The sequence below is a fragment of the Eucyclogobius newberryi genome, unplaced genomic scaffold (genome assembly GCF_026437365.1).
Source record: "Eucyclogobius newberryi isolate DKJ021-1_F unplaced genomic scaffold, fEucNew1.0.hap1 SCAF_11, whole genome shotgun sequence".
Classification (NCBI taxonomy): Eukaryota; Metazoa; Chordata; class Actinopteri; order Gobiiformes; family Gobiidae; genus Eucyclogobius; species Eucyclogobius newberryi.
In genome coordinates, this window is record NW_027315735.1 from 1186582 (window position 1) to 1210038 (window position 23457).

The 23457-nt window shown below is 44.4% G+C and overlaps 1 protein-coding gene across 1 annotated transcript in view; it reads right to left on the reverse strand.

Annotated features, from left to right (window-relative positions):
* Positions 1-13108: 13108 nt before the first annotated feature.
* Positions 13109-23457, reverse strand: part of gask1b (golgi associated kinase 1B) — a 32257-nt gene continuing 21908 nt past the window's right edge. The window contains exon 4 of the mRNA XM_072432733.1: positions 13109-14698. Coding sequence (XP_072288834.1) covers positions 14491-14698 — 208 coding nt within the window. The 3' untranslated portion in view covers positions 13109-14490. The remainder of the gene's footprint in view (positions 14699-23457) is intronic.

The window sequence follows — 23457 nt, forward strand, 5'->3', positions numbered from 1 at the left end:
ATACGTTTCAGGGGTTGGTCGTCACATGTGACAACAAATTATCTACCTGCGTTGCACCAATGAAATTTTCCCATGTGGGACAATAAAGGAATATCTTATCTTATCTTATCTTATCTTATCTTAAAGGTCTTAATCTTGAATGAAACTACGCCACAAATCAATTTGAGGGACAGCTAAAGGCTACCAAATAAATTACAGAACCCTGGATACTGCCTGAAAATGAGTGAGGCTGAGGTCTCAGCAGGACATTGGCTGTGTTAAATGTTCACCACGTTTTGAAAGAGGAGCAGGAAAAGAAGCTGTACTGTACTGTAGTCTGTACTGTATGTATTTTGGATTGTCTCCAATGGACGTCCCAAGGCTTGCCTACAAATTTGCCCTTCATCAGGACCTTCCTATTGGGAAAAACTGGGAAATTAACAAGATGGCAGCAGCTGACCACTGTCAGGACCACCAGCACAGGCAAGGGCTTTCAGTGAAGAGAATGTAAATACATGTTTTAAGAACTTGGAGGAGGTTATGGCACAAGTTTGGACACCAGGCCATCTGGAATATGCACTAAACTGGCGCCACCCCTATCCATAAACCTAATAAGGCAGTTGCCAGAAATGGGTATAAGGAAGTGGGTCATTGACCTTTGGATAGAGGGGAACCCTGGTCACCCTTTCATGTGCCATCTCTGCCACAGGAATTACTGTACCGCCCTTCGCCATTTTTCCTCATGTCAATTTTCAAGCACATTTTCCGGCAAGATGGGAACATTGAAAGTGCTGGATCTACTAATCCCAGTGGATGGAAGAAGGAGGAACATTTTGTTGACTTTGAAAAACATTCTCAGGCACACACAAGGTGCAGCAAAAAGAACCCATGTCTGCTTCATCTTGACAACGGCAATTCTCACGTTTCAGTTGATGGTCTCTACTGGTGCTCATGTTCCCCCCTTGCTGCTCCAGCCCTTGGATTTGTATGCCTATGGTCCAATCAAAAGGCACATCAACACTGCCTCATCAGCATGGATGTCAAGAGATCCACGGAGACCCCTGACCCTCTATGACTGCTCCAGCCTTTCTTCTTAGTGCAAACATGAGAAATATTCAGTCAGGTTTTTGGGCAAGTGGTATATTTCATTGTTACTGCCCAAACCTGATCCAACCACAAGTGCTGCACGCTCAGGGTCTTTTCTGCAAAAGCTGCAGCCCCAAAAGAAGACCACAAAAAGAAAGAGACTTACGAGTGCCATCCTCACTGGCACTCCTGTCAAAGAGAGTATTGAAAAAGAAAAGGCTCAAACAAAAGATGAAGATATCACTTTTTACAAATGAAAAGAAAAAGCACACCAAGAAGAGGAAGCGATGCCACTCAGGATCATCTTGAACTCTTGGCCTCTGCTCAGCAGCCGCCCAAAGGAGAAATGTGTGCAGTGCGTTCTCTGCTGGGCACCAGCATGCACACCCTGACTGACATTTATTCTTGACTATACTGTCAAGAATAAACTGACATAATTTTGTTCCTATTTATTCTGTAATTAGTTCTATTTTAACCAGTTCCCGCAGAGATGTGACAAAGAGAGAAAGAACGTTATATCCCTAGTTAAATGGTTTGTATTTCATGCAGACAGATTGCTAAATGGGATGAATTAATTTTCTTTAAATAAATGTTCTAATCTAAATAAAATGGTTGTTTAAAAGATAATGTTCAAGATGCACTTAAAAGTCTCCAGATTCCCAAAAATATATCGGATTGCTGCATTAAAATGAAATGAAATATTAAAAACATAAAGTAGTAATTTGATCTCATTTTAACTTATCCCCATTGAAATAACATTGGAACAAGCACCAAATACAAGTTAAAATGTTTTATTTAGCGATCATTAACTTCTAAACTGAATAGGCAGAAGGGCAGTAAGCGGAATATTCTGTTACCTGAGACTCCAAGCTTCTTTCTAGTGTTGGAATTGGATATTTAAGAGCTATGTTTTTAAGCTATTCATGCAAAAATCATGAAAACCAACCCAAATGCCAAATGAACGGTCAGAACCAGAGCAAGTTTAAAACTAAGACTCAGAAAGTGGAGGGAGGAGGCAAGCGCAAAGGGAACCCGGACAGAAGTGCACGGAGGCACAGAAGTGTGTGGCGCGACCCAGGGAGGAGCGCTTATAATGCAAGAGGCCAAAGCCGTGACTCTAAACCCGCTGCAGCGTGTGAGGGGCACCGAGGCGGACCCACTCCTGCTCTCTCCTATTATAGATGAACCCCGCGTTGGCATTGGGCGTTTAGCTGTTGCTCAAAACATCTCTGTTACATGTAATATGCACACATTTATCCAAATGTCTCACGCCCCCCTTGGCACGGCTCCGCTTCCCCCCCAAACGGCCACACCCCACACAATAGTACCACACAACCCAGTGATTCTGTTTAGCTAAGCAATTACTTCTATAAGTGGAAAAGAATCATATGTTTTGCAGAAAGTAAGTGCCTCTAAATCCAATAGCTGGGCCAAGCAGAAGTGCAGAAACAAAAGATTGATCAAATGTTGTGACCACTTTGAAAGTTAAAGGACACATATCATTTGTATCAGTATTGGCCTTTAAACATACGTGAGTGCCTACTTGAAAACCATACTTTACTACCAATCAGTCAGATGTTCCTTCATCAGGATTTGTCTTGCCATTCCTTCCTCTGGCAGCAGAGGGAGTTAGCATGAGAAAATAAACAAAAGCTAGCTTAACCTGGCAGTTGTAAATGTGCTTTGACGGCAGCATCGATGGTTTATGGACTTATAAACCAGAGCAAAAGGTCCCGGATCTCTGCTTATGATGTCACAAATTCGGGGGAAATTGAAACAGAATGTTTTCTGAGGCTCTGAGAGAGACAACCTCGTAAACAGGATTGATCAAAGTCTTGTGAATGAAGCAAACTACAACTCCAGGTATGTTTTTGATGATGGAACAATGAGTCAAAAAAAAGTTGAAATCGAAATGTTTTAATAATATCTGTTTTCAAAGTTAAGAAAGTTGAACAATGCATAACTATTCTATGCTTCAATCACATCCCATACAACCATGGCTTTTACTGAATAGAATGGATTTTGACTGTACTGGGTGAAACATTTTAACATCACTGAATAGATAAGATAAGATAAGATAATCCTTTATTGTCCACACATGGGGAAATTTCATTGATACAACGCAGTAGATACAGATCAAGGGCAATTTAGTTCAGTTCAGTTCCTCACAGCATTGAGTTTCAAATGGTATTCATTTTTCACTTCACTTTTCTAATCGCATTCACCTTAAATAAACTCGTAATCACTCATGTGAGGCTTTCATAACCGGCCAAACTGATTATATAATGAAACAGATTTTACAGATACAAATATTTAAAACTGTGCTGAAGGTTAAGGGCTTGTTTCTTGTTTTCAGTCAAAATGTATAACTGTCCTATTTTCTTATTACAAACTTTACCACTGATAAATACTCTACAGCAGGAAATATAGAACATCCACTTGAGTGATCCATTGTTGAAAAAGTTTCAAAGGTATTCATCAGATCAAAATCTTTCAACTTCCAGTTATTTTCAATCAACTTTATAGTGCTCTGAGCTGACTAAGCCCCGCCCTCAGGGAGGAGTTTCACCATAAACTAGACTATTTCTGTTTAACAGTTAATCCTGTTATGGACCATTAGAGCAAATGATTCATTTGGTATTTTTGATTCATTTATTTTTATTTCAAGTAATTGATCATTGTAATACTTCCTCACAATGTACATAAAGAATTTAAACTTGACAAGAAGAAGAAAAATATAGATTAAGTCATCTTGATTGTGTGGAAGTGTAGACGTGTGCGAGGACGTCAGACATTAAACTATAAAAGACGCTTGTTGTTGGTCTTCGTCCTCTGGCTGTCTGTACTTCCTGGTGCTGGTGTGTTTCCTGCTTTTACTCCATGTAGCAGGTATGACTAATGAAGCCTGCGTAAATTCACCTGGAAGACCTAACTTAAATCGGCGTCGGCCCCATGGAAGGACCCCTCTCCCCAGCGCCATCATCGCACTCAAGCGGCGTCCGTCTGTGAGAGTCAGATCCCTCACTTCACCATGGACTCTTCCAGGTTTCTGCGCTTATCCCAAAGAGGTTATGCAGTTTTTCCCGGCCAAGAAGGAGGGTGTAAGGACAGAAGGAGGGTGAAAGGACAGAAGGAGGGTGAAAGGACAGAAGGAGGGTGAAAGGACAGAAGGAGGGTGAAAGGACAGAAGGAGGGTGTAAGGACAGAAGGAGGGTGCAAGGACAGAAGGAGGGTGAAAGGACAGAAGGAGGGTGTAAGGACAGAAGGAGGGTGAAAGGACAGAAGGAGGGTGTAAGGACAGAAGGAGGGTGAAAGGACAGAAGGAGGGTGCAAGGACAGAAGGAGGGTGAAAGGACAGAAGGAGGGTGAAAGGACAGAAGGATGGTGAAAGGACAGAAGGAGGGTGGAAGGATGGAAGGACAGAAGGAGGGTGAAAGGTCAGAAGGAGGGTGTAAGGATAGAAGGAGGGTCTAAGGACAGAAGGAGGGTGTAAGGGCAGAAGGAGGGTGTAAGGACAGAAGGAGGGTGTAAGGGCAGAAGGAGGGTGTAAGGGCAGAAGGAGGGTGTAAGGACAGAAGGAGGGTGTGAGGACAGAAGGAGGGTGTAAGGACAGAAGGAGGGTGTAAGGGCAGAAGGAGGGTGTGAGGACAGAAGGAGGGTGTAAGGACAGAAGGAGGGTGAAAGGACAGAAGGAGGGTGTAAGGACAGAAGGAGGGTGTAAGGACAGAAGGAGGGTGAAAGGTCAGAAGGAGGGTGTAAGGACAGAAGGAGGGTGAAAGGACAGAAGGAGGGTGAAAGGACAGAAGGAGGGTGTAAGGACAGAAGGAGGGTGAAAGGACAGAAGGAGGGTGTAAGGACAGAAGGAGGGTGAAAGGACAGGGGGCGTCTGTACCATGGCCCTCGCACCTGCTCCTCATCCTCAATCAACGCTCTCAGTGACTCCTCCCCGCTCCAATCAGCACCAGGCGGTCGCATTTAAGCCTCAGGCAGATGGCTCGACCGCTTCAAACCGTACTGCGACCCACCGCCTCCCCTTCTCCTCCTCTGCATTCCCCTCATCCTCAACCTTCTCTCCACATCTACCACCATCAGTCTCCAGGCTCCAGGGGGAGACATCTAATTCAATTAGATTATGGAGTACCCATGATCACTGTCTTCCACCGGGGTCTGAGCGCCAAATAACCTCCGTAATAAAGCTCGCTAATCAATCTCTTCTGTGTCCTGTGTCTGAGTCTGTCCAGGGTGAATTACAATAATGCATTCAGTTTGAACGCTTATCAGACGCTCTCTTGTAGTGCTGCTGTTCGCTCGGGCAGCGCCTCATCGCTCAGCTGGGTGTGTCTTCACTGTAGAGCGGGTGTCCCCGGTGGTCCTCTGAAGCTATGGGTCATTCCAAGCCCAGTGTAAAGCCCCTGTAAGACTTGATTTATTTTGATATAAACTCTCTAAAGGAATCAACCACATTTTAAACCACCCAAACTTCAAAATGAGCTTAACTTAGAAAATAAATGATGCCTAAAATGGAATAACTTCCTCTTATCAACATAGGAACATCTGTGCTTGAATACTGATGATTATGCATTAGGCCTTAGCCTCCAATGCTTAAATGACAAGTCACGTATACATTTTTCTACACAAGATAATCTTTGCTCGAAAAGGAGGGGATGAAGTAACAGCCCCATCATGTTCACATGGTTTATACATGTTTGATATACTTCCTGCACAGTCATATTGTTAACAAACCTGAAGTATTCACTAGGATACGATCACATGCTGTTACGTTTCTGCTGACTGATCATTATAAATGTCTCACAGACTTAAAGCTCGTGCTCGGTTCTTTACTGTGAGAATATATCATGTTTAAGTACAGTTTTAAATATGTGATTTCTTGTTCTTTTTCTTTGCTCTCATGGTTTTTACTTTGAAACGGTCCACTCCTCTCAGCTGATACCTCTCCCCTGTGTTTGAATCTTTTTTTACCAGGAAGAGAATTATTCTTTGCCCTGTACATCAGATGAGCAGTAGAATATTGAACATGATCAGTCAGCTTTGGTCATTTGATTTTGAATTATAGTTATTGTAAACATATGTAAATGGCACAACTGTAGCCTACTTGAGTTTATAGTATTGTTTTATAGGGCTTAATATAGCTCTCTAATATATTTAATTACATTTAAACCACATGTTCTTCAGTTTCTCAGTCTTTACAGCGTCTGGTGAAATCGCTCGCCGCTCTCACATCGCTCAGTTTCGCATCGAGGGTCATGTTCAGTGCTTTAATTGTATTATATGCTATTATCTTCAAAACAACTGTTTTAATGTGATGAAATATTCTATTTATCTATTTATTATATCGATCCCACCTTTAGATTGGTGTTGGAGTTACCCTGAGGAACTTCCTGCTCACTCTTATCATGTGTGTACTTATGCATACTTCATGTACTTATGCATACTTCAGGTGTAGTGTCCATGGAGAGGTTATTGCTTTGCTTGCAATGTTACGCAATATGGGATTTAAAAGTGCCATAACATGCTTTTTTTCACGTTTCGTAGTCTATCCTAAGTGTATCATTGATAATAATAAGTGTTGTGCAACACCCTTAACATAATAGTTAAGAAATATCACCCAGACCTTGGACCCCCTCACCAACCCGGAAATGCAGACGGCTTGGTTTGATATTCGCCCCCACCCTTGTGAAGAGCCATCTGGCTCCCCCGCCCAACCCGTGACGTAGTCTCAGAGCGCGTGTGTGCCCCGCCCACCCGTGACGTAGTCTCAGAGCGCGTGTGTGCCCCGCCCACCCGTGACGTAGTCTCAGAGCGCGTGTGTGCCCCGCCCACCCGTGACGTAGTCTCAGAGCGCGTGTGTGCCCCGCCCACCCGTGACGTAGTCTCAGAGCGCGTGTGTGCCCCGCCCACCCGTGACGTAGTCTCAGAGCGTGTGTGCCCCGCCCACCCGTGACGTAGTCTCAGAGCGCGTGTGCGGGTGGGCGGGGCACACACGCGGGGGATAATGACGCGTGCTTGCCCTTATGATGCGGTCTTGCATCCACCGCCCGTCAGTTTGGAGATTGGAGGAAAGGAGATAGTCTGTACTAAAGCTAAAAACTGCGGGAATCAATCAAAAAAACACTCTGGACATATATGAAGCACAAATAGCAATGTAAGAAGGTTAAAAGCTCTGAAAAGTCAATTTTGCATGTTATGGGACCTTTAAAGTGCATGACAGGTCTTCATGTTTTTCTAATTATTTCTTGCTGGGATAGAACCTGTGGTAAAACATGATCACAGGTTTACTCCAGTCAAGAAGGAAAAAGTAAAAAATAATAATAATAATACAGTAAGTAGTGCTGAGTAAATCCCTCATTCATTTCTATATATTTTTTAAACCTGTACAAGATATTTAGTCTAATTTGAAATATGATTATTGAACCGGCTGCCATCTTTTTTGTGAGAAAACTCATTCCAAGTCCATTTACAAACCAAAAAATCATCTAGGACTAAAAGGAAACGATAAGGGCAGTAAAAAAGAATATTAAAAAAATGCACCCCTTTAGTCGATGCATCGTCCCAAGCTATATATATATTATATATGTGCCCCAAGTTGGATCTTATCAACAGCGAGCACAGCACGAAGTTCCCGGCCTGCACCGTGTTTCAAATCCCTTTAAGTCAAGCGCATTTTCTTTGGGTGCTATTTCCCTCTAAAAAACGACGACAGATAAAGCGGAGGTCACGGAGGAGAAAAAGCTTTCCCATTTGGCATTTACGTTGCTTTTTTTTTAACCTATATGAGAGGAAATATTTCAAGGAATTGAGAGGAAAAAGAAGATTACAGTTGCCATTTTAGCAGAGAAGTGACAGCACAGGAGCCTTCATGGAGTACGAGGTAAGACTGTCAAGCTGAGATATTTTCGGCTGCTAAATCCTCTCAGACGTGCTCTTTCTTTTCTTTCGTAGACTGGAAAAGATTAGAAGATAAAAGCCGGGAGCCATGCCTGAAAAAAACTGTTCACTGTAACAGAAATATTTAGTGTGAATCGGCACGTAGCTAAACACATGGCATGAGTTTGGGAGCGTGTGTTGACATTCTCGGGAAATCCAGTTGGTCTTTGGTGGATATCTGTGTGAAAACAAGCAGGGATGTTATGGCTTTGAGGAGCTTTTGCGTTGGAGGAGATGTCACAGATTGCAGTGCCAAGTCATCACGCTGTGCGATCTGCCTGTCCGACCGCAAAGACGCGCTCGCCAAACGCTCTGGATGTCTCTGGATGAGGAAAACGAGACATTGTACTTATCTTCTGTTGTTGTCTGAGGAATTGTTCTATATTATTTCTATACTCTACAATAACATGGCTATTTAAAACTCAGTTATTTCATTTTGTATATGTTTCGACAATGTATACTGTACGTCTTGGAAAAATCTGAAAATGACTTAAAACCCAGGCTCATCATGGGTTGCCATATGCTGAGGAAGAAATATGGTGCAAACAAAACTAATTTGGTGTGTTTGTGATGTTAATACAACATTATAACGAGGCTAAAAACTCAAAAACAACAACAGAAAAGGAGATTTAGCAAAATCAAGCATAGGACCTTTTTGCAACTTTTCAAGTCCACAGCCTTTAGACCAGCCTCATCCGAGGAGAACGCCTCAGAGCCGAGGAGAACGCCTCAGAGCCGAGGAGAACGCCTCAGAGCTGAGGCGAGCCGCGGAGAACGCCTCAGAGCCGAGGAGAACGCCTCAGAGCCGAGGAAAACGCCTCAGAGCCGACGAGAACGCCACAGAGCCGAGCAGAGGAGAACGCCTCAGAGCCGAACGCCTCAGAGCCGCGGAGAACGCCTCAGAGCCGAGGAGAACGCCGTGGAGAACTTCTCAGAGCTGAGGAGAACGCCTCAGAGCTGAGGCGAGCCGCGGAGAACGCCTCAGAGCCGACGAGAACGCCACAGAGCCGAGCAGAGGAGAACGCCTCAGAGCCGAGGAGAACGCCTCAGAGCCGTGGAGAACGCCTCAGAGCCGTGGAGAACGCCTCAGAGCCGAGGAGAACGCCTCAGAGCCGAACGCCTCAGAGCCGCGGAGAACGCCTCAGAGCCGCGGAGAACGCCTCAGAGCCGAGGAAAACGCCTCAGAGCCGACGAGAACGCCACAGAGCCAAGGAAAACGCCTCAGAGCCGACGAGAACGCCACAGAGCCGAGCAGAGGAGAACGCCTCAGAGCCGAACGCCTCAGAGCCGAGGAGAACGCCTCAGAGCCGAGGAGAACGCCTCAGAGCCAAGGAGAACGCAGATCACAGAGCCTGATCCAGTCCTTCTTTGGCCAGACACCGTCAGAGCCGAGTTGCAGAGCAGCCCAGCTCTGGCCAGCTTGTGGACTGTGGCAGCTTGACCCCTGAGTGACCCCTGAGTGACCCTTGAGTGACCCCTGGAGGCGACACGGACGACACACAGGCTCTTGGACTCCATAGGCCAATCACAGCTTCTGCACAGCATCTTCTTACAGCATCATCATGTTCATGCCATGTTGAAGTTCAATATTAGTGGTTTTCTTTTAGATGAGGCCGTCTCCCCGTATTTTGGACGGGGTATTTTGAAATGTGGACGGGCATTTTCGAGTGCAAGGACGGGCTCATTTTTATTAATAAATCTCAGAAAAAAGGGAATATTATCATTAAATCGGGCCGGGAAGCGTTTGATTAAAGTCCGCCTCGGCCCGCGCCAAGACAGTTACGGTTTACAAGTGAAAATTTGCATGCTGCGTGCTGATTGGTCGACAAAGTTTGTGTGCTTGGCTCTGATTGACTGCCGAGCCGTGGTCCGGAGAATCCAGAAGCTCCACTTCCGTGCGGTTGAGCGGCGCACATGCGGTTGTGGCGAGACCGTCACCCCGGTTCAGTAACTATTTTTCCTGTTCCAGCGTGAACTCGCCATGTGTTGGTCCAGCGGTGAGCGACACGGCCTTGTGTGCAGAGGATCCTGGGATCGATCACGACATGAACTCTTAATCTTGCATTTTTTCCCCCTCGTCTCCTAACGACAGTAAAAGAGGACGAGAGAGGAGCTGCCAAAACCACTGAACTAATGTGTTATAGAAATAAATGAGAATATTATTTGTTGTTTTTATTTGTGTTTCACTTTTACCTTTTTTTTTTTACCTCGTCTCACAACTACATATAGTAAAAGCTGGAGATGCCATCTCCTGATAATTATTAGACAAAATTGAATGATTTCCTCAACATGGACCATGACCAAGCAGAAGAAGAAAACGGGTCCTGAGCGACACATTGGACGTCACACATTGTGTTTCTATTGCCTAATTATGGTTAAACAAAAATAAAAAAACTTGTTTAATACTGATAATTGAAATAATACTAAATTATACAATTATTTAGATCTATACGTAGATCTTTAGGCTTTGTCGAATATAGACCTAGATTAAATGTGAAAAGTGAAACACAAATGAAAACAACAAATAATGTTTCCATTTATTTCAATAATCAACTAGTTCAGGGTTTTTGGCAGCTCCTCTCGCGTCCTCTTTTACTATGTCGTTAGGAGACGAGGGGGGAAAATGCAAGATTAAGACTTTAAGTCAGGTATCGATCTCAGGGACTTCTGCACTAAAAATTGTGTCCCTAACCACTGGGGCGACACAGATGTCGGTTTCAGCACCGCGCCCGTGCTGAGCATCACCGTGCGGGCGCCTCTGCACACGCAGAGCGCCTCTGCACAACACAAAAACAAATGTTGATATGAACGTAAAAGAGCCGCATGAAACCAGGCAAAGAGCCGCATGCGGCTCGCGAGCCACGGGTTGGCCAGGCCTGCCCTATGCCCTTCAACACCACATCACACATTATATTCAATATGTTATGTCTTTTTTCCTTGCTGGTCTAAGGACAGGGGATGCTGGGACATTTGCTAATTTCCAATGAACATTGTTTATTATGTTTTTCATTGTTGCCCTTCAAGGCAAGTGCTGTAAATTGAATTGAAGTTCATCTGTCGTTGGTTATAATTTCCCTTCATGATGAACTGCACTCCATTTAATTAGCATTTCAGCTTAAACTGAATGTGTTTATGAAATGTTAAAAGTATTTTCTGACTTTTGCCAACTAAATACATGTAAAATATGTATGTCTGTATGTATTCTGGAACAATTATTCATTAATTTGGTGTTCTTCAAAGTACACTGACTAAAATCAAAGTAATATATTGTGGTATTTGATTATGCAATTTAGGCTTTGAACTGCTCAGCGTCCTTTACCCAGTGATAGATAAGTGTGTAACGTTATTATAATATTAGGTAACTATTGTGAAAGTATTGAGAATACAGTTGGGCCATGTAACATATGTTACAAATACATTTTAATGCTGGTAATCGTTATTTTGTAATTAAATACATTATCAAAGTATCCTTCCCAGCACTGCATTTTGCACATTGGCCTGATCTGTTCAGAACTCAAGTGTTGTCTTTGGATGCTCTTACACATCACTTTCCTCTTTCAGGAACTGCATTCTCACCAGGCACAAAAAGCCTTCAATCTTCTCTCAATGTTGGAGCTTTATATGGCGACTGAAGGTGACTTGTGAGTCGCAGGTTTTTCCTCTGTTGCCTTGGCCCGTTTTTCTGTTCAGAACAGAACATTTCAGAAAGTAACAACCTTCAAATCTTTTTCTTGTGATTTCAGTCATTTTCTGGTTAATATTTACAAAGGGCAAATGCTTTAATGCACTGATTCAAATCATTGTGTACAATTGTCTGCTGTCATTTCAGATTGTTTGAAATCCATTATAGAGACTCACATGGGCAAACCATTCCAAACATTAGGGACAGAACTGTCAGCTGGCACACGTGAACCAAATGATTCATCTTGTCTTTTTTTGCTTGATATTGTCTGCTCTTTTATATGATCATTTTATACATTTGTGTGGTGTTTTCACCTCCCACCGCTGCCTCACATGACCAAATCCAGTCTGTGCTGAGGTCATATTTCCCCCCTTCACCCTGCAGATATGAACATAAAGGGATGAGCAGAAGCAGAAAGTGGAGGAGAACAGAATGGAAGGGGATGGACGGCACAAGACTTGGGATATTGGAGGGAGACCGGGGAGACCCATGGTGCGGGTCAACAAAGTGTTTTGTAGTTAAAGGTCAGAGGCACGTTGAGCGCAGGATCCACACGTGTGCAACGGTCAAGCACTGAACAAATCGCTCTGAGCATATGTCTCGATGTTTGGTTGTGGTGGTGCTGTGTCTGTTTGTGGCCATGGCCCCTGCAGTGACGGCGCCGTGGCCCCTGCCGTGACGGCGCCGTGGCCCCTGCCGTGACGGCGCCGCGCCCGTGCTGAGCATCGCGCTCGATTTCGTGCGCACTACGTGCGCACTTTCGCAGCCGTGCTTCGCACGGCCTTACGAGATTAATAGGCCTCTCGCCAGCTTGTGGCGCTCGGGCCTAACCAGGGCTTTTTGGGCGACTGACAACAATTTGACCACACATTACAAAATATTACCACATATAGCAAGTTTTGCATAGATCATTAACCAACATTAGCATACATACATTATTAATATTGTTTTAATCTATTTTTTTCTGGACAAGAAAGCAAGCCACAAAAAACCTGCCAACACGAGGAGGAAATTCAATATTGGTATCGATATTACTCATTGCCGAATGTAATGAACATATAAACTATTTGCCTGCACTTACAAATCACATAAGTAACGCCTTTCATCTGCTGCCTCATTAAAATGAACAGAATAGAATTGTATCACTCCTGGAAAACGTACTACTATTACTTATTCATTGTAGCGTTCACTTAGTGGTTAAATGTAATATAAAGAAGGATATTGCACACCTCCTCTGGAAGAACGTGATTTCAGAAGTTACTGAGATGTAAACAAACACATAAACAGCCATTTCCTGTAATCATTTATTTCATTGTGAATGTTTATGAGGCTTTTATTAACGCTGTACACAATGTTGTCATTTGTGAAACATCTGTTTTCGATGAGACAAAATGTGTGTGACGTATGTTTTTATTGCTAAACAGTTGAAATATTTAGCAATGTGACTGGTTACAAATAAAATGCAGGGTGTGTTGCAACTTGCCTAAAGAATAGCATTGAAAGTTATTAGTAGTAGTTGATACAGTGTTAGTGGAGGCAACATTTGGACAGTGGGTTATAGCGGATTAAGCCGTAACATTTTTAAACGAGAGTGATATGATTACTATATATTGCAATACAGATACAATGATATGATAGAGGACCACTGTTAAAGCAGAACTAAATCCTGTGTAAAGTCCCGGTCCTGGTTAAATACTATGTATTTTTGGGGTGCACAGTGGCAACATCACATGATCTCTCTGGGTGGAGTCTGCATGTTCTCCCTGTGTTACCGTGGGTTCTCTCCGGGTTCTCCAGCTTCTCCCACGACCCAAAGACATGCATGTGTGACTCCCTAGTGAATGAATGTGAGAGTGAATAATTGTCTGTAATGTCTATGTCTCTGTGTTGGCCCTGCGACGAGGTCACGCCAGGGTGTACCCCGCCTAAGGCCCAAAGTCACTGGGATAGTCTCCAGTCACCTGTGACCCCGAAAGGGAACAAGCGGTAGAAAATGAATGTATTTCAGGGCTGCAAAGACTGCAACCATTTCCTTTACAAATGATCTAATCTTTTTCCGCATAAAACTGTTAACCATAGCATAGATCTGTAAAACCATGTTCTAAAATGCACATTATTTTAATGGTTTGCCACTGCCTCGACCTATTTCAGTCTTTTTGTCAATTCTCCCAGACTTATTTAAAATGGGAACTTTGAGCAGAAACTTGTGCCACAGTAGTGTCTGCCATTATGTGTCACTGCCCAAGACAAAAAGCCTCTTTAGGACTTTATTCTACTCTTGATATGTTTTATGCCGTGGAACATTTCAGGCAAAGCAATAACATCTCCATGAAGACTACAGGGTGGTGCGTACTCCACCAGGAAAGTTATATAGTCTAATTTTAACCTAACCATAAACTCCTCTGTGGAAAAAAAAACAGATCATTATCTGATTATGTCCTGTTGCATCAGATACTTTACATATTTTTAACACCTGAGCAGGTTTGAGAAGGACAATTATGGAAAAATAAGGCCAAATGTGTGAAAAAGGCAATGTTCAAAAGTTTTTTTTAAAATTCATTGTACTATATCTTCCAAAATACCACAGTGTCTGATGTGACACACCAAAGGTTTTGGTTTGGACATGAAAATCCACACCAAAAATCTGATCTAATTATGGGATTATTAGATTATTCTAGTGATCCATTTTTTTCTGACCCAGACAAGGACCAGACAACTCATCAAACATTCTGCAACAATCATCAGTTCAAGAGTAAGTATTCCAGGATTCAGTGACACTTCATTCTTGTGCAGGTCCATCATGAGTTCATAGAGGTCGCCGTGAGCCCGTGTGCGTTGATGTATGTTAGCAGGACTTTGGCGCGTCTCTCCAGCACATCAATGAGCTTGTCGATGCCCTGCCGCCCGCCTTGGCTCTCCCAAAACATCTGGTCAATAAAGAGGGACTGCAGAAGCCTCTCCCTCAGCCTGCCACTCTGGAGAACACCCACTGCACCGGCTGGAAGTCTGCACAGGGAAAAGAGCAGAACAAAAAACACTTTTAATAGCCTAAATAAAGCATGAAACAATGACTTAATTCCTATTGAAAATGTAAGTTTAAGGTTAAGGCATAGGCGGAAATCTCGGGGGGGGGTCCCGACCCCCCCATGCTGACTAGTCCCCCCGCTCCCCTCTACTGCTTTAGTCCTGCTTTAGTCCTGCTTTAGTCCTGCTTTAGACCTGCTTTAGTCCTGCTTTAGTCCTGCTTTAGTCTTGCTTTAGTCCTGCTTTAGTCCTGCTTTAGACCTGCTTTAGTCCTGCTTTAGACCTGCTTTAGTCCTGCTTTAGTCCTGCTTTAGACCTGCTTTAGTCCTGCTTTAGTCCTGCTTTAGTCTTGCTTTAGTCTTGCTTTAGACCTGCTTTAGTCCTGCTTTAGTCCTGCTTTAGTCTTGCTTTAGACCTGCTTTAGACCTGCTTTAGTCCTGCTTTAGACCTGGTTTAGACCTGCTTTAGTCCTGCTTTAGACCTGCTTTAGACCTGCTTTAGTCCTGCTTTAGTCTTGCTTTAGACCTGCTTTAGACCTGCTTTAGTCCTGCTTTAGACCTGGTTTAGACCTGCTTTAGTCCTGCTTTAGACCTGCTTTAGTCCCGCTTTAGTCCTGCTTTAGTCCTGCTTTAGACCTGCTTTAGTCCTGCTTTAGTCCTGCTTTAGTCCTGCTTTAGTCCTGCTTTAGTCCTGCTTTAGTCTTGCTTTAGACCTGCTTTAGTCCTGCTTTAGTCCTGCTTTAGTCTTGCTTTAGACCTGCTTTAGACCTGCTTTAGTCCTGCTTTAGACCTGGTTTAGACCTGCTTTAGTCCTGCTTTAGACCTGCTTTAGTCCCGCTTTAGTCCCGCTTTAGTCCCGCTTTAGTCCCGCTTTAGACCCGCTTTAGACCCGCTTTAGTCCTGCTTTAGTCCTGCTTTAGTCCTGCTTTAGTCCTGCTTTAGTCCTGCTTTAGTCCTGCTTTAGTCCTGCTTTAGACCTGCTTTAGTCCTGCTTTAGTCCTGCTTTAGTCCTGCTTTAGTCCTGCTTTAGTCCTGCTTTAGTCCTGCTTTAGTCCTGCTTTAGACCTGCTTTAGACCTGCTTTAGTCCTGCTTTAGACCTGCTTTAGTCCTGCTTTAGACCTGCTTTAGTCCTGCTTTAGTCCTGCTTTAGACCTGGTTTAGACCTGCTTTAGTCCTGCTTTAGTCCTGCTTTAGTCCTGCTTTAGTCCTGCTTTAGTCCTGCTTTAGTCTTGCTTTAGTCTTGCTTTAGTCCTGCTTTAGTCCTGCTTTAGACCTGCTTTAGTCCTGCTTTAGTCCTGCTTTAGTCTTGCTTTAGACCTGCTTTAGTCCTGCTTTAGTCCTGCTTTAGTCCTGCTTTAGTCTTGCTTTAGACCTGCTTTAGTCCTGCTTTAGACCTGCTTTAGTCCTGCTTTAGACCTGGTTTAGTCCTGCTTTAGACCTGCTTTAGACCTGCTTTAGTCCTGCTTTAGTCCTGCTTTAGTCCTGCTTTAGACCTGGTTTAGACCTGCTTTAGTCCCGCTTTAGTCTTGCTTTAGACCTGCTTTAGTCCTGCTTTAGTCCTGCTTTAGTCCTGCTTTAGTCTTGCTTTAGACCTGCTTTAGTCCTGCTTTAGACCTGCTTTAGTCCTGCTTTAGACCTGGTTTAGTCCTGCTTTAGACCTGCTTTAGACCTGCTTTAGTCCTGCTTTAGTCCTGCTTTAGTCCTGCTTTAGACCTGGTTTAGACCTGCTTTAGTCCCGCTTTAGTCCCGCTTTAGTCCCGCTTTAGTCCCGCTTTAGTCCCGCTTTAGTCCCGCTTTAGTCCCGCTTTAGACCCGCTTTAGTCCTGCTTTAGTCCTGCTTTAGTCCTGCTTTAGACCTGGTTTAGACCTGCTTTAGTCCTGCTTTAGTCCTGCTTTAGTCCCGCTTTAGTCCTGCTTTAGTCCTGCTTTAGACCTGGTTTAGACCTGCTTTAGTCCTGCTTTAGTCCTGCTTTAGTCCTGCTTTAGACCTGGTTTAGACCTGCTTTAGTCCTGCTTTAGTCCTGCTTTAGTCCCGCTTTAGACCTGGTTTAGACCTGCTTTAGTCCTGCTTTAGTCCTGCTTTAGTCCTGCTTTAGACCTGGTTTAGTCCTGCTTTAGTCCTGCTTTAGACCTGGTTTAGACCTGCTTTAGTCCTGCTTTTGTCCTGCTTTAGTCCTGCTTTAGACCTGGTTTAGACCTGCTTTAGTCCTGCTTTAGTCCTGCTTTAGTCCCGCTTTAGACCTGGTTTAGACCTGCTTTAGTCCTGCTTTAGTCCTGCTTTAGTCCTGCTTTAGACCTGGTTTAGACCTGCTTTAGTCCTGCTTTAGTCCTGCTTTAGTCCCGCTTTAGACCTGGTTTAGACCTGCTTTAGTCCTGCTTTAGTCCTGCTTTAGTCCTGCTTTAGACCTGGTTTAGTCCTGCTTTAGTCCTGCTTTAGACCTGGTTTAGACCTGCTTTAGTCCTGCTTTTGTCCTGCTTTAGTCCTGCTTTAGTCCTGGTTTAGACCTGCTTTAGTCCTGCTTTAGTCCCGCTTTAGACCTGCTTTAGTCCTGCTTTAGTCCTGCTTTAGACCTGGTTTAGACCTGCTTTAGTCCTGCTTTTGTCCTGCTTTAGTCCTGCTTTAGTCCCGCTTTAGACCTGCTTTAGTCCTGCTTTAGACCTGCTTTAGACCTGGTTTAGACCTGCTTTAGTCCTGCTTTAGTCCCGCTTTAGTCCCGCTTTAGTCCCGCTTTAGTCCCGCTTTAGTCCTGCTTTAGACCTGGTTTAGACCTGGTTTAGACCTGCTTTAGTCCTGCTTTAGTCCCGCTTTAGTCCCGCTTTAGTCCCGCTTTAGTCCCGCTTTAGTCCTGCTTTAGACCTGGTTTAGACCTGCTTTAGTCCCGCTTTAGTCCCGCTTTAGTCCCGCTTTAGTCCTGCTTTAGACCTGGTTTAGACCTGCTTTAGTCCTGCTTTAGACCTGGTTTAGACCTGCATTAGTCCCACAGTCCGGACCCCGGACCTTAGCCCCCTGAAAAATCTGGCCCCTGGAAACTATAATTGGGGCCCCTGGCCTAGCTACTGGTTCAGTTTGACTCATAAACTTGTCCATGTGTAGAATAAAGCACTTGTATCATGACATAATGGACCATTTCATTTTGCCAAAACGCCTGGGAAGTTTCACGATGAAGCGAATGTCATGAACCTTGAAGAGTTATTATAGCTCAATGTCGTAGGCACGGGATCTTGAAAAGGGAAGAGGAGACAGTGAGTTATATATCTTGGGGAAATACTTTACTAAACATTTATATAGTATAAATCATATTAACAATGTTGTTGTATTTCTACAACACCATTCAAAGCGTTAAAGGCATTATAATTTACCCCCCTAGACCACACAGGTTTAATCCCTGTGAGGAAAGTGAATCCTCTGCATTTGAACCATCCTTCTGTGCCGATAAGGCCATCTGCTCCCTGACCATCTCCTGATCGTGAGCTGAGCTCGGTCTGGACGTAGCAGGGGATTTTGACCTTTGCTGCATGTTTTGGGATGATGGGGAAAACTGGAGAAACATGCAAACTCAGCACAGACAGGCCCACCACCCTCAGTGAGGCTTTGAATTCATGTGTACAATTCTAGTAAGATCTAGTTAACTCTAATTTTAATAAGATATCCACTATTCCCTCTGTACATTTTTGAATCTATATAAACAAAATAAAGAAAAACATTAATAATAACAATATAGAGGGTTCAGTTTTTTTCTTAATTATGTAAGTATTAGATTTAGTTACTGTGTAAAGAAAGATTACTTTCAAGGTATTTTCGACTTTTTGTTATATTTTTGAATTTATTTAGTATTTTTGTCATATTTTGTATTTCGCTGACAGATTCTTTCCTGAAATGAGAAAAAACTAAATTCGATCAAATACAAGAGTACAATGCGGGGCGGAGGTCAGTACAACTCCATCCAGTACACACAAACAAAGCACACAATACACATCATTCTACACAATTCTTTACTCTAAACGCAGCAATTTAATGCACCGCAAGACAAATGTGTGTGACAGTGAGGCTTTGGGTGCACAATGTGGACGGATTTAATTCACCTTCTGAGGCAGAGGGAGATGTGCAGGCACGTCCGAGTGTGACATACCCATGTGCTTAGCTGCATGGGAATGGATGGAAAAGGATGATCGCACTGACACCCTGCAGGCGTTCTGTTTACGATGACTGGAAGGGTCTATATATCCAAACTTTCTTTCACCAAGTGCTTTTTCTTGTTTGACAGGGACAAGGCAGTCACACAAAAGGCACTCAATCACCTTTTTGAACCAAGACTATAAGCACTCGCACTCAGAGCCACAACAAAACATTCTGAAGACGAACAAATCTCACATGTCTTGGTTGATTGTTTTCTGAGCAGACTGGAGTCCTCCCCACGTGTGCTGGCTGCAGATGAGGTCGGAAAGCTTTCATGTTATGGATGTTTACCTATTTATGTCATATACGCCGTGAACATGCATTTGACCTGATTTGTCTTGGAGGCTTTGGCTCCTAAACAGTAAAACATTGATTCTAAAAAGCATTAACACTAGAGGCAAAACTAACTATTACATTTGTGTTGGAGTTTTGGTCAGTTTGCTCTCTCAACATAAAAGCTTTCACAACCACATTGGCTCCACAGTATGGCATTAATAGCAGATATGTAACTTTTATTCCATTACAAGTGTTTTTATTGCAATTAACTGACCAGATCAATAGGTTAATGCCATAATTTGGAGTTTTCTTGACAAAGCAATAACATCTCCATGGAGAGTGGCAGATCCTACACCAGAGAAATTGTACAGAAAACCTGTAAAATTTAAACCAATTTGGTTTACAAGATCTAAAGACCCTTTAAAAGTTTGTAAAAAAAAAAAAAAAAAAGAATGTGATTTAAACTGGAAAGTACTTTATGAAAAATGAAGGCGGTTTTGTTGATTGAAAAACATTGTGCGTGATTCGAGCTGAAACACATATGATGATTTTTCCTTCATCCAAATCTTTTACAATACGATTATCGTATTGTAAAAGATTTGGATGAAGGAAAAATCCAAATTTTTAAGGTTTTACTGGACAAATACTAACGGAAATGTTGAGCCCCCTTTCAGTTCTATTTCATCCCTTCTGGTCTGCAGGGCCTGTATGGCGTCGATGCAACAGGACGATGGGCACGATTTATGTCCTCATGCTTGGGCGTGGAGCATTTGAGGCAAGGCCTCACTACAGATGCTTGCCCCAATTGTATTGTTATGCCTCATTTGGCCCGGATAACCCGCCTGGAGGCGTTTGAGCCCATTGACTGAGATGCTGAGTCGAGTTACCCGCTGTTCAAACCTCTGGCTTTAAGCGTCCGGTCTCCTCTCTGCCGCCCTCCCCAGAGCAGAAGAAGTGGAAAAACCCGTTTCTGGCCGAGCGTTGCGGTGATCTGGGTTTTCCTGCACGGGAAGTGGAGCCCATGCATGACGAGGGTGCCATATCGGTGGCTGCATCCGATACACATTTTCAGTATGACTCCCTTGATTTGGAGTCCCGGGCCTTGGACACAGGCTCCCAAGCATCCACGGGCTGTCTGGACAGGGATGACGACGTCTCTGTCTGTTGTACGTACCGCAGGAGACGGAGGCTACAACTAGTGCCTTTTTCAAGCGCCAACGGCCTGCCCCCCAATCGTCAGGGAGCTGCACGCTTGCTGGACTAATACAAAGGCATTATCGTAGGCTTGGTCGTGCAAGATGCCACCCAGTTTGGCCTGGACCATATGCCGCCTGTTGAGCCAGCTATTGCCTCACTGATTGTCTCTCCGGAGGAGGGCATTAGGGCAAACCCGAGGTGCCGAATCCGCAATGTTCGGACGATGAATTCTTGTGCCGGGCATACGATGCGGGGGCATGAATGGGTAGGATGGGGAACTCCTTTTCCCACCGGCTGCTCGGTCTTTCCACTGCACTGGAGAAGTCGAATGTGGATGTATCGACGCAGGGAATGCTTGATGCGTCTCTGCACGTGTTTGCTCTTATGTCCAGCTCGCATGTTGTCCACTCCGACGCAGGCTCGCCGACAGGTGTGGTTGGCCCAGTCTCCCCTCACAGAACCGTGTAAGAGGACGTTAAGGAGGGTTCCAGTTGTCCCGGGAGAGCTCTTTGGTGCCACTGCGCTTGAGGCGTTAGAACGCACTGCACAAGCTAGCCGGACTAGGAGCCAGTTGGTTGGTCTCCGCAGACGGACCCCTCAACGTGGTGGCCCGCCTGCGTCTGGCACTCTGGCGCTGTTGGCCCATTCAACCACCACGCGTCCACGGGGCGGACAGCCCTTTGATCGGAGGAGGGGGGCCCGGAATCCGGTCTTGGGACCACATTATTCTGCCCAGCCCATCCAGCGAGGGCCTGGGAGGACATTCTTTTGAAATAACATTTGAAAAGGTCTCTTCTCTTATATACATGTTATCTTGAATCTGATATATCATGGGACTAACAGCAGTTTTTTGATGACTCCTAATGCTAGCCAATGATCAGTGAAAAACTACAGTCTGGAGAGTCAACTTTCTGACTTTTCGTTTGTTGGAGGTTAGCTCGTCTTCTGTCCAGGGCTTTAGGAAAGCGTTTAGTGTCAAATGACTTGATATGATAAAGTCGATTGCAAGGAAATAAAAAAATACTTTCATATCTACAAAGGATTCAAAAGCGGTGAGGTATTAGTGGCAGGCGCATGTGATGGCTCAATCAGAACCTGCTGGATCACAGATAAACTCAAGCTTTAAAGTGCAGATAAATGGCACAACAGAAGGCACATGCAGTGGATGAAGATTAAACAGAGCCATGCAGCGAGCACGGCCACAGTCTCTGAGTTTAGTGATTTATTGATCAAAATATGTAAAGTCTCAGCAGCAAGCTCAGGAATCAATTAGGAGATAAGAATATGCATCACACCCAACCAACGTTCAAGAGATTAAGTTTTGACAAAGCACAGCAAATTAGTGACTTAATTAGCAAGAAGGTATTTTTTTTAAATCTTTTGCATGTTGTCCCATCCATCCATCTTCTTCCGCTTTATCCGGGGCCGGGTCGCGGGGGCCGCAGTCTAAGCAGAGACTCCCAGACTTCCTCTCCCCAGACACTTCCTCCAACTCCTCCGGGGGGATCCCGAGGCGTTCCCAGGCCAGCCGAGAGACATAGTCTCTCCAGCGTGTCCTGGGTCTTGCATGTTGTCATGTTATGCAAAATTGACACGTTCCCTCATCAAAAATATACCTGTGATTGTATTTAACTTCATTCACACTAGTTTGGTGAATCCTGTTTAGTAAGTCCTCTTCCTCTGAGACACAAAAAACACTGTGATGGCATAAGTAGAGCTCCAAGATATTCTGTGCTATTTTTAAGTTCATAAATCTTTATCTGTCGTCAAATCAAGTTAATTAAAATTGCGTGCATCTATTAGCATGTGGAGGCAAGCTAGCATTTCTAATTCCCTCTGCTGCAAGTAGATGTGCTCTCATCCAATCCTGATGAGAGAACACCTCACAGATGAATGCTTTCAGTATATATACACTATAGACCAGCGGTGTCAAACATGTGGCCCGTGGGTCGCGTCCAGCTGACGATTTTTTGGCCCAAATCTGAGTCTTATTTCCTCGTGGCGTGAACTGCTGATTAGTCCTGCCACGTGTCAATCATAAAACGCACCTACTGCTCTCCTGCAGCCTCGTGCGGCTCGTCCCCATGAGCAGCACGTTTCCGCATTGATCTATCATAATATAGTTCCCTCAGTGTACGGGACAAAATGAAGACGGAGGAAGACAGTTCGAGCTGACGCAGAAGTGGACAGAAATCTACGGGAGACGAGAGATGTGATGTGATCCGTTGCGCTAATAAACAAACACACGTGTGTGTTGTATCAGTCCACGCGGGGGAGTGGCATGCGCACGGGGGAGTGGCATGCGCACGGGGGAGTGGCATGCGCACGGGGGAGTGGCATGCGCACGGGGGAGTGGCATGCGCACGGGGGAGTGGCATGTGCACGGGGGAGTGGCATGTGCACGGGGGAGTGGCATGTGCACGGGGGAGTGGCATGTGCACGGGGGAGTGGATTGAGCACTTCCGCGTTCTCAAATCGCCGTAAAATATGTTTGACATACAAATAAGGCTGTAACCCTAGAGGCTGGACTTGGCCACTGGAGGCCGGAGTGGGATGGTGCCAGACCATATATGGTGATGGTGTTTACACCAATGACTGATAACTGTGGCATTCAAAAGCATCATGATGTTTGCAGTCATGCCACAGGCGATGAAAGACGTGAGACCATAACATTGTTTGATTTCCTGTTTTTCAATGTGTTTCTTAAAAGTTAATAAAGAATATATAAATAAAATAAAATATTGAGAGCTCGTCTTCATCCCTGGGATGTCCATACTAAGCCCAGACTAAGAACACGCACATCTCTGCATATAAACTGGACTTGTGATCCATAAAGGAGCAGCCACGGGAGAGGATGATCCTGAAGCGCACACCCACAGACTGCTGCGATGGATTAAGGCTTTTCATACTTCATAAGAAGCGAGAAGTTTGTTTGTGCACCTCGGCTGTAAGAACAAAGTGACATCATGATGTCATTTAGTTCTCACAACTGGTTCTTGACACATCAGCAGGGCTGTCCTTCAACTAGGCTCTGATCATTGGTTGTCAAACGTAACACATAAAACACTGTTTTATTCTCAAAATGTACAAA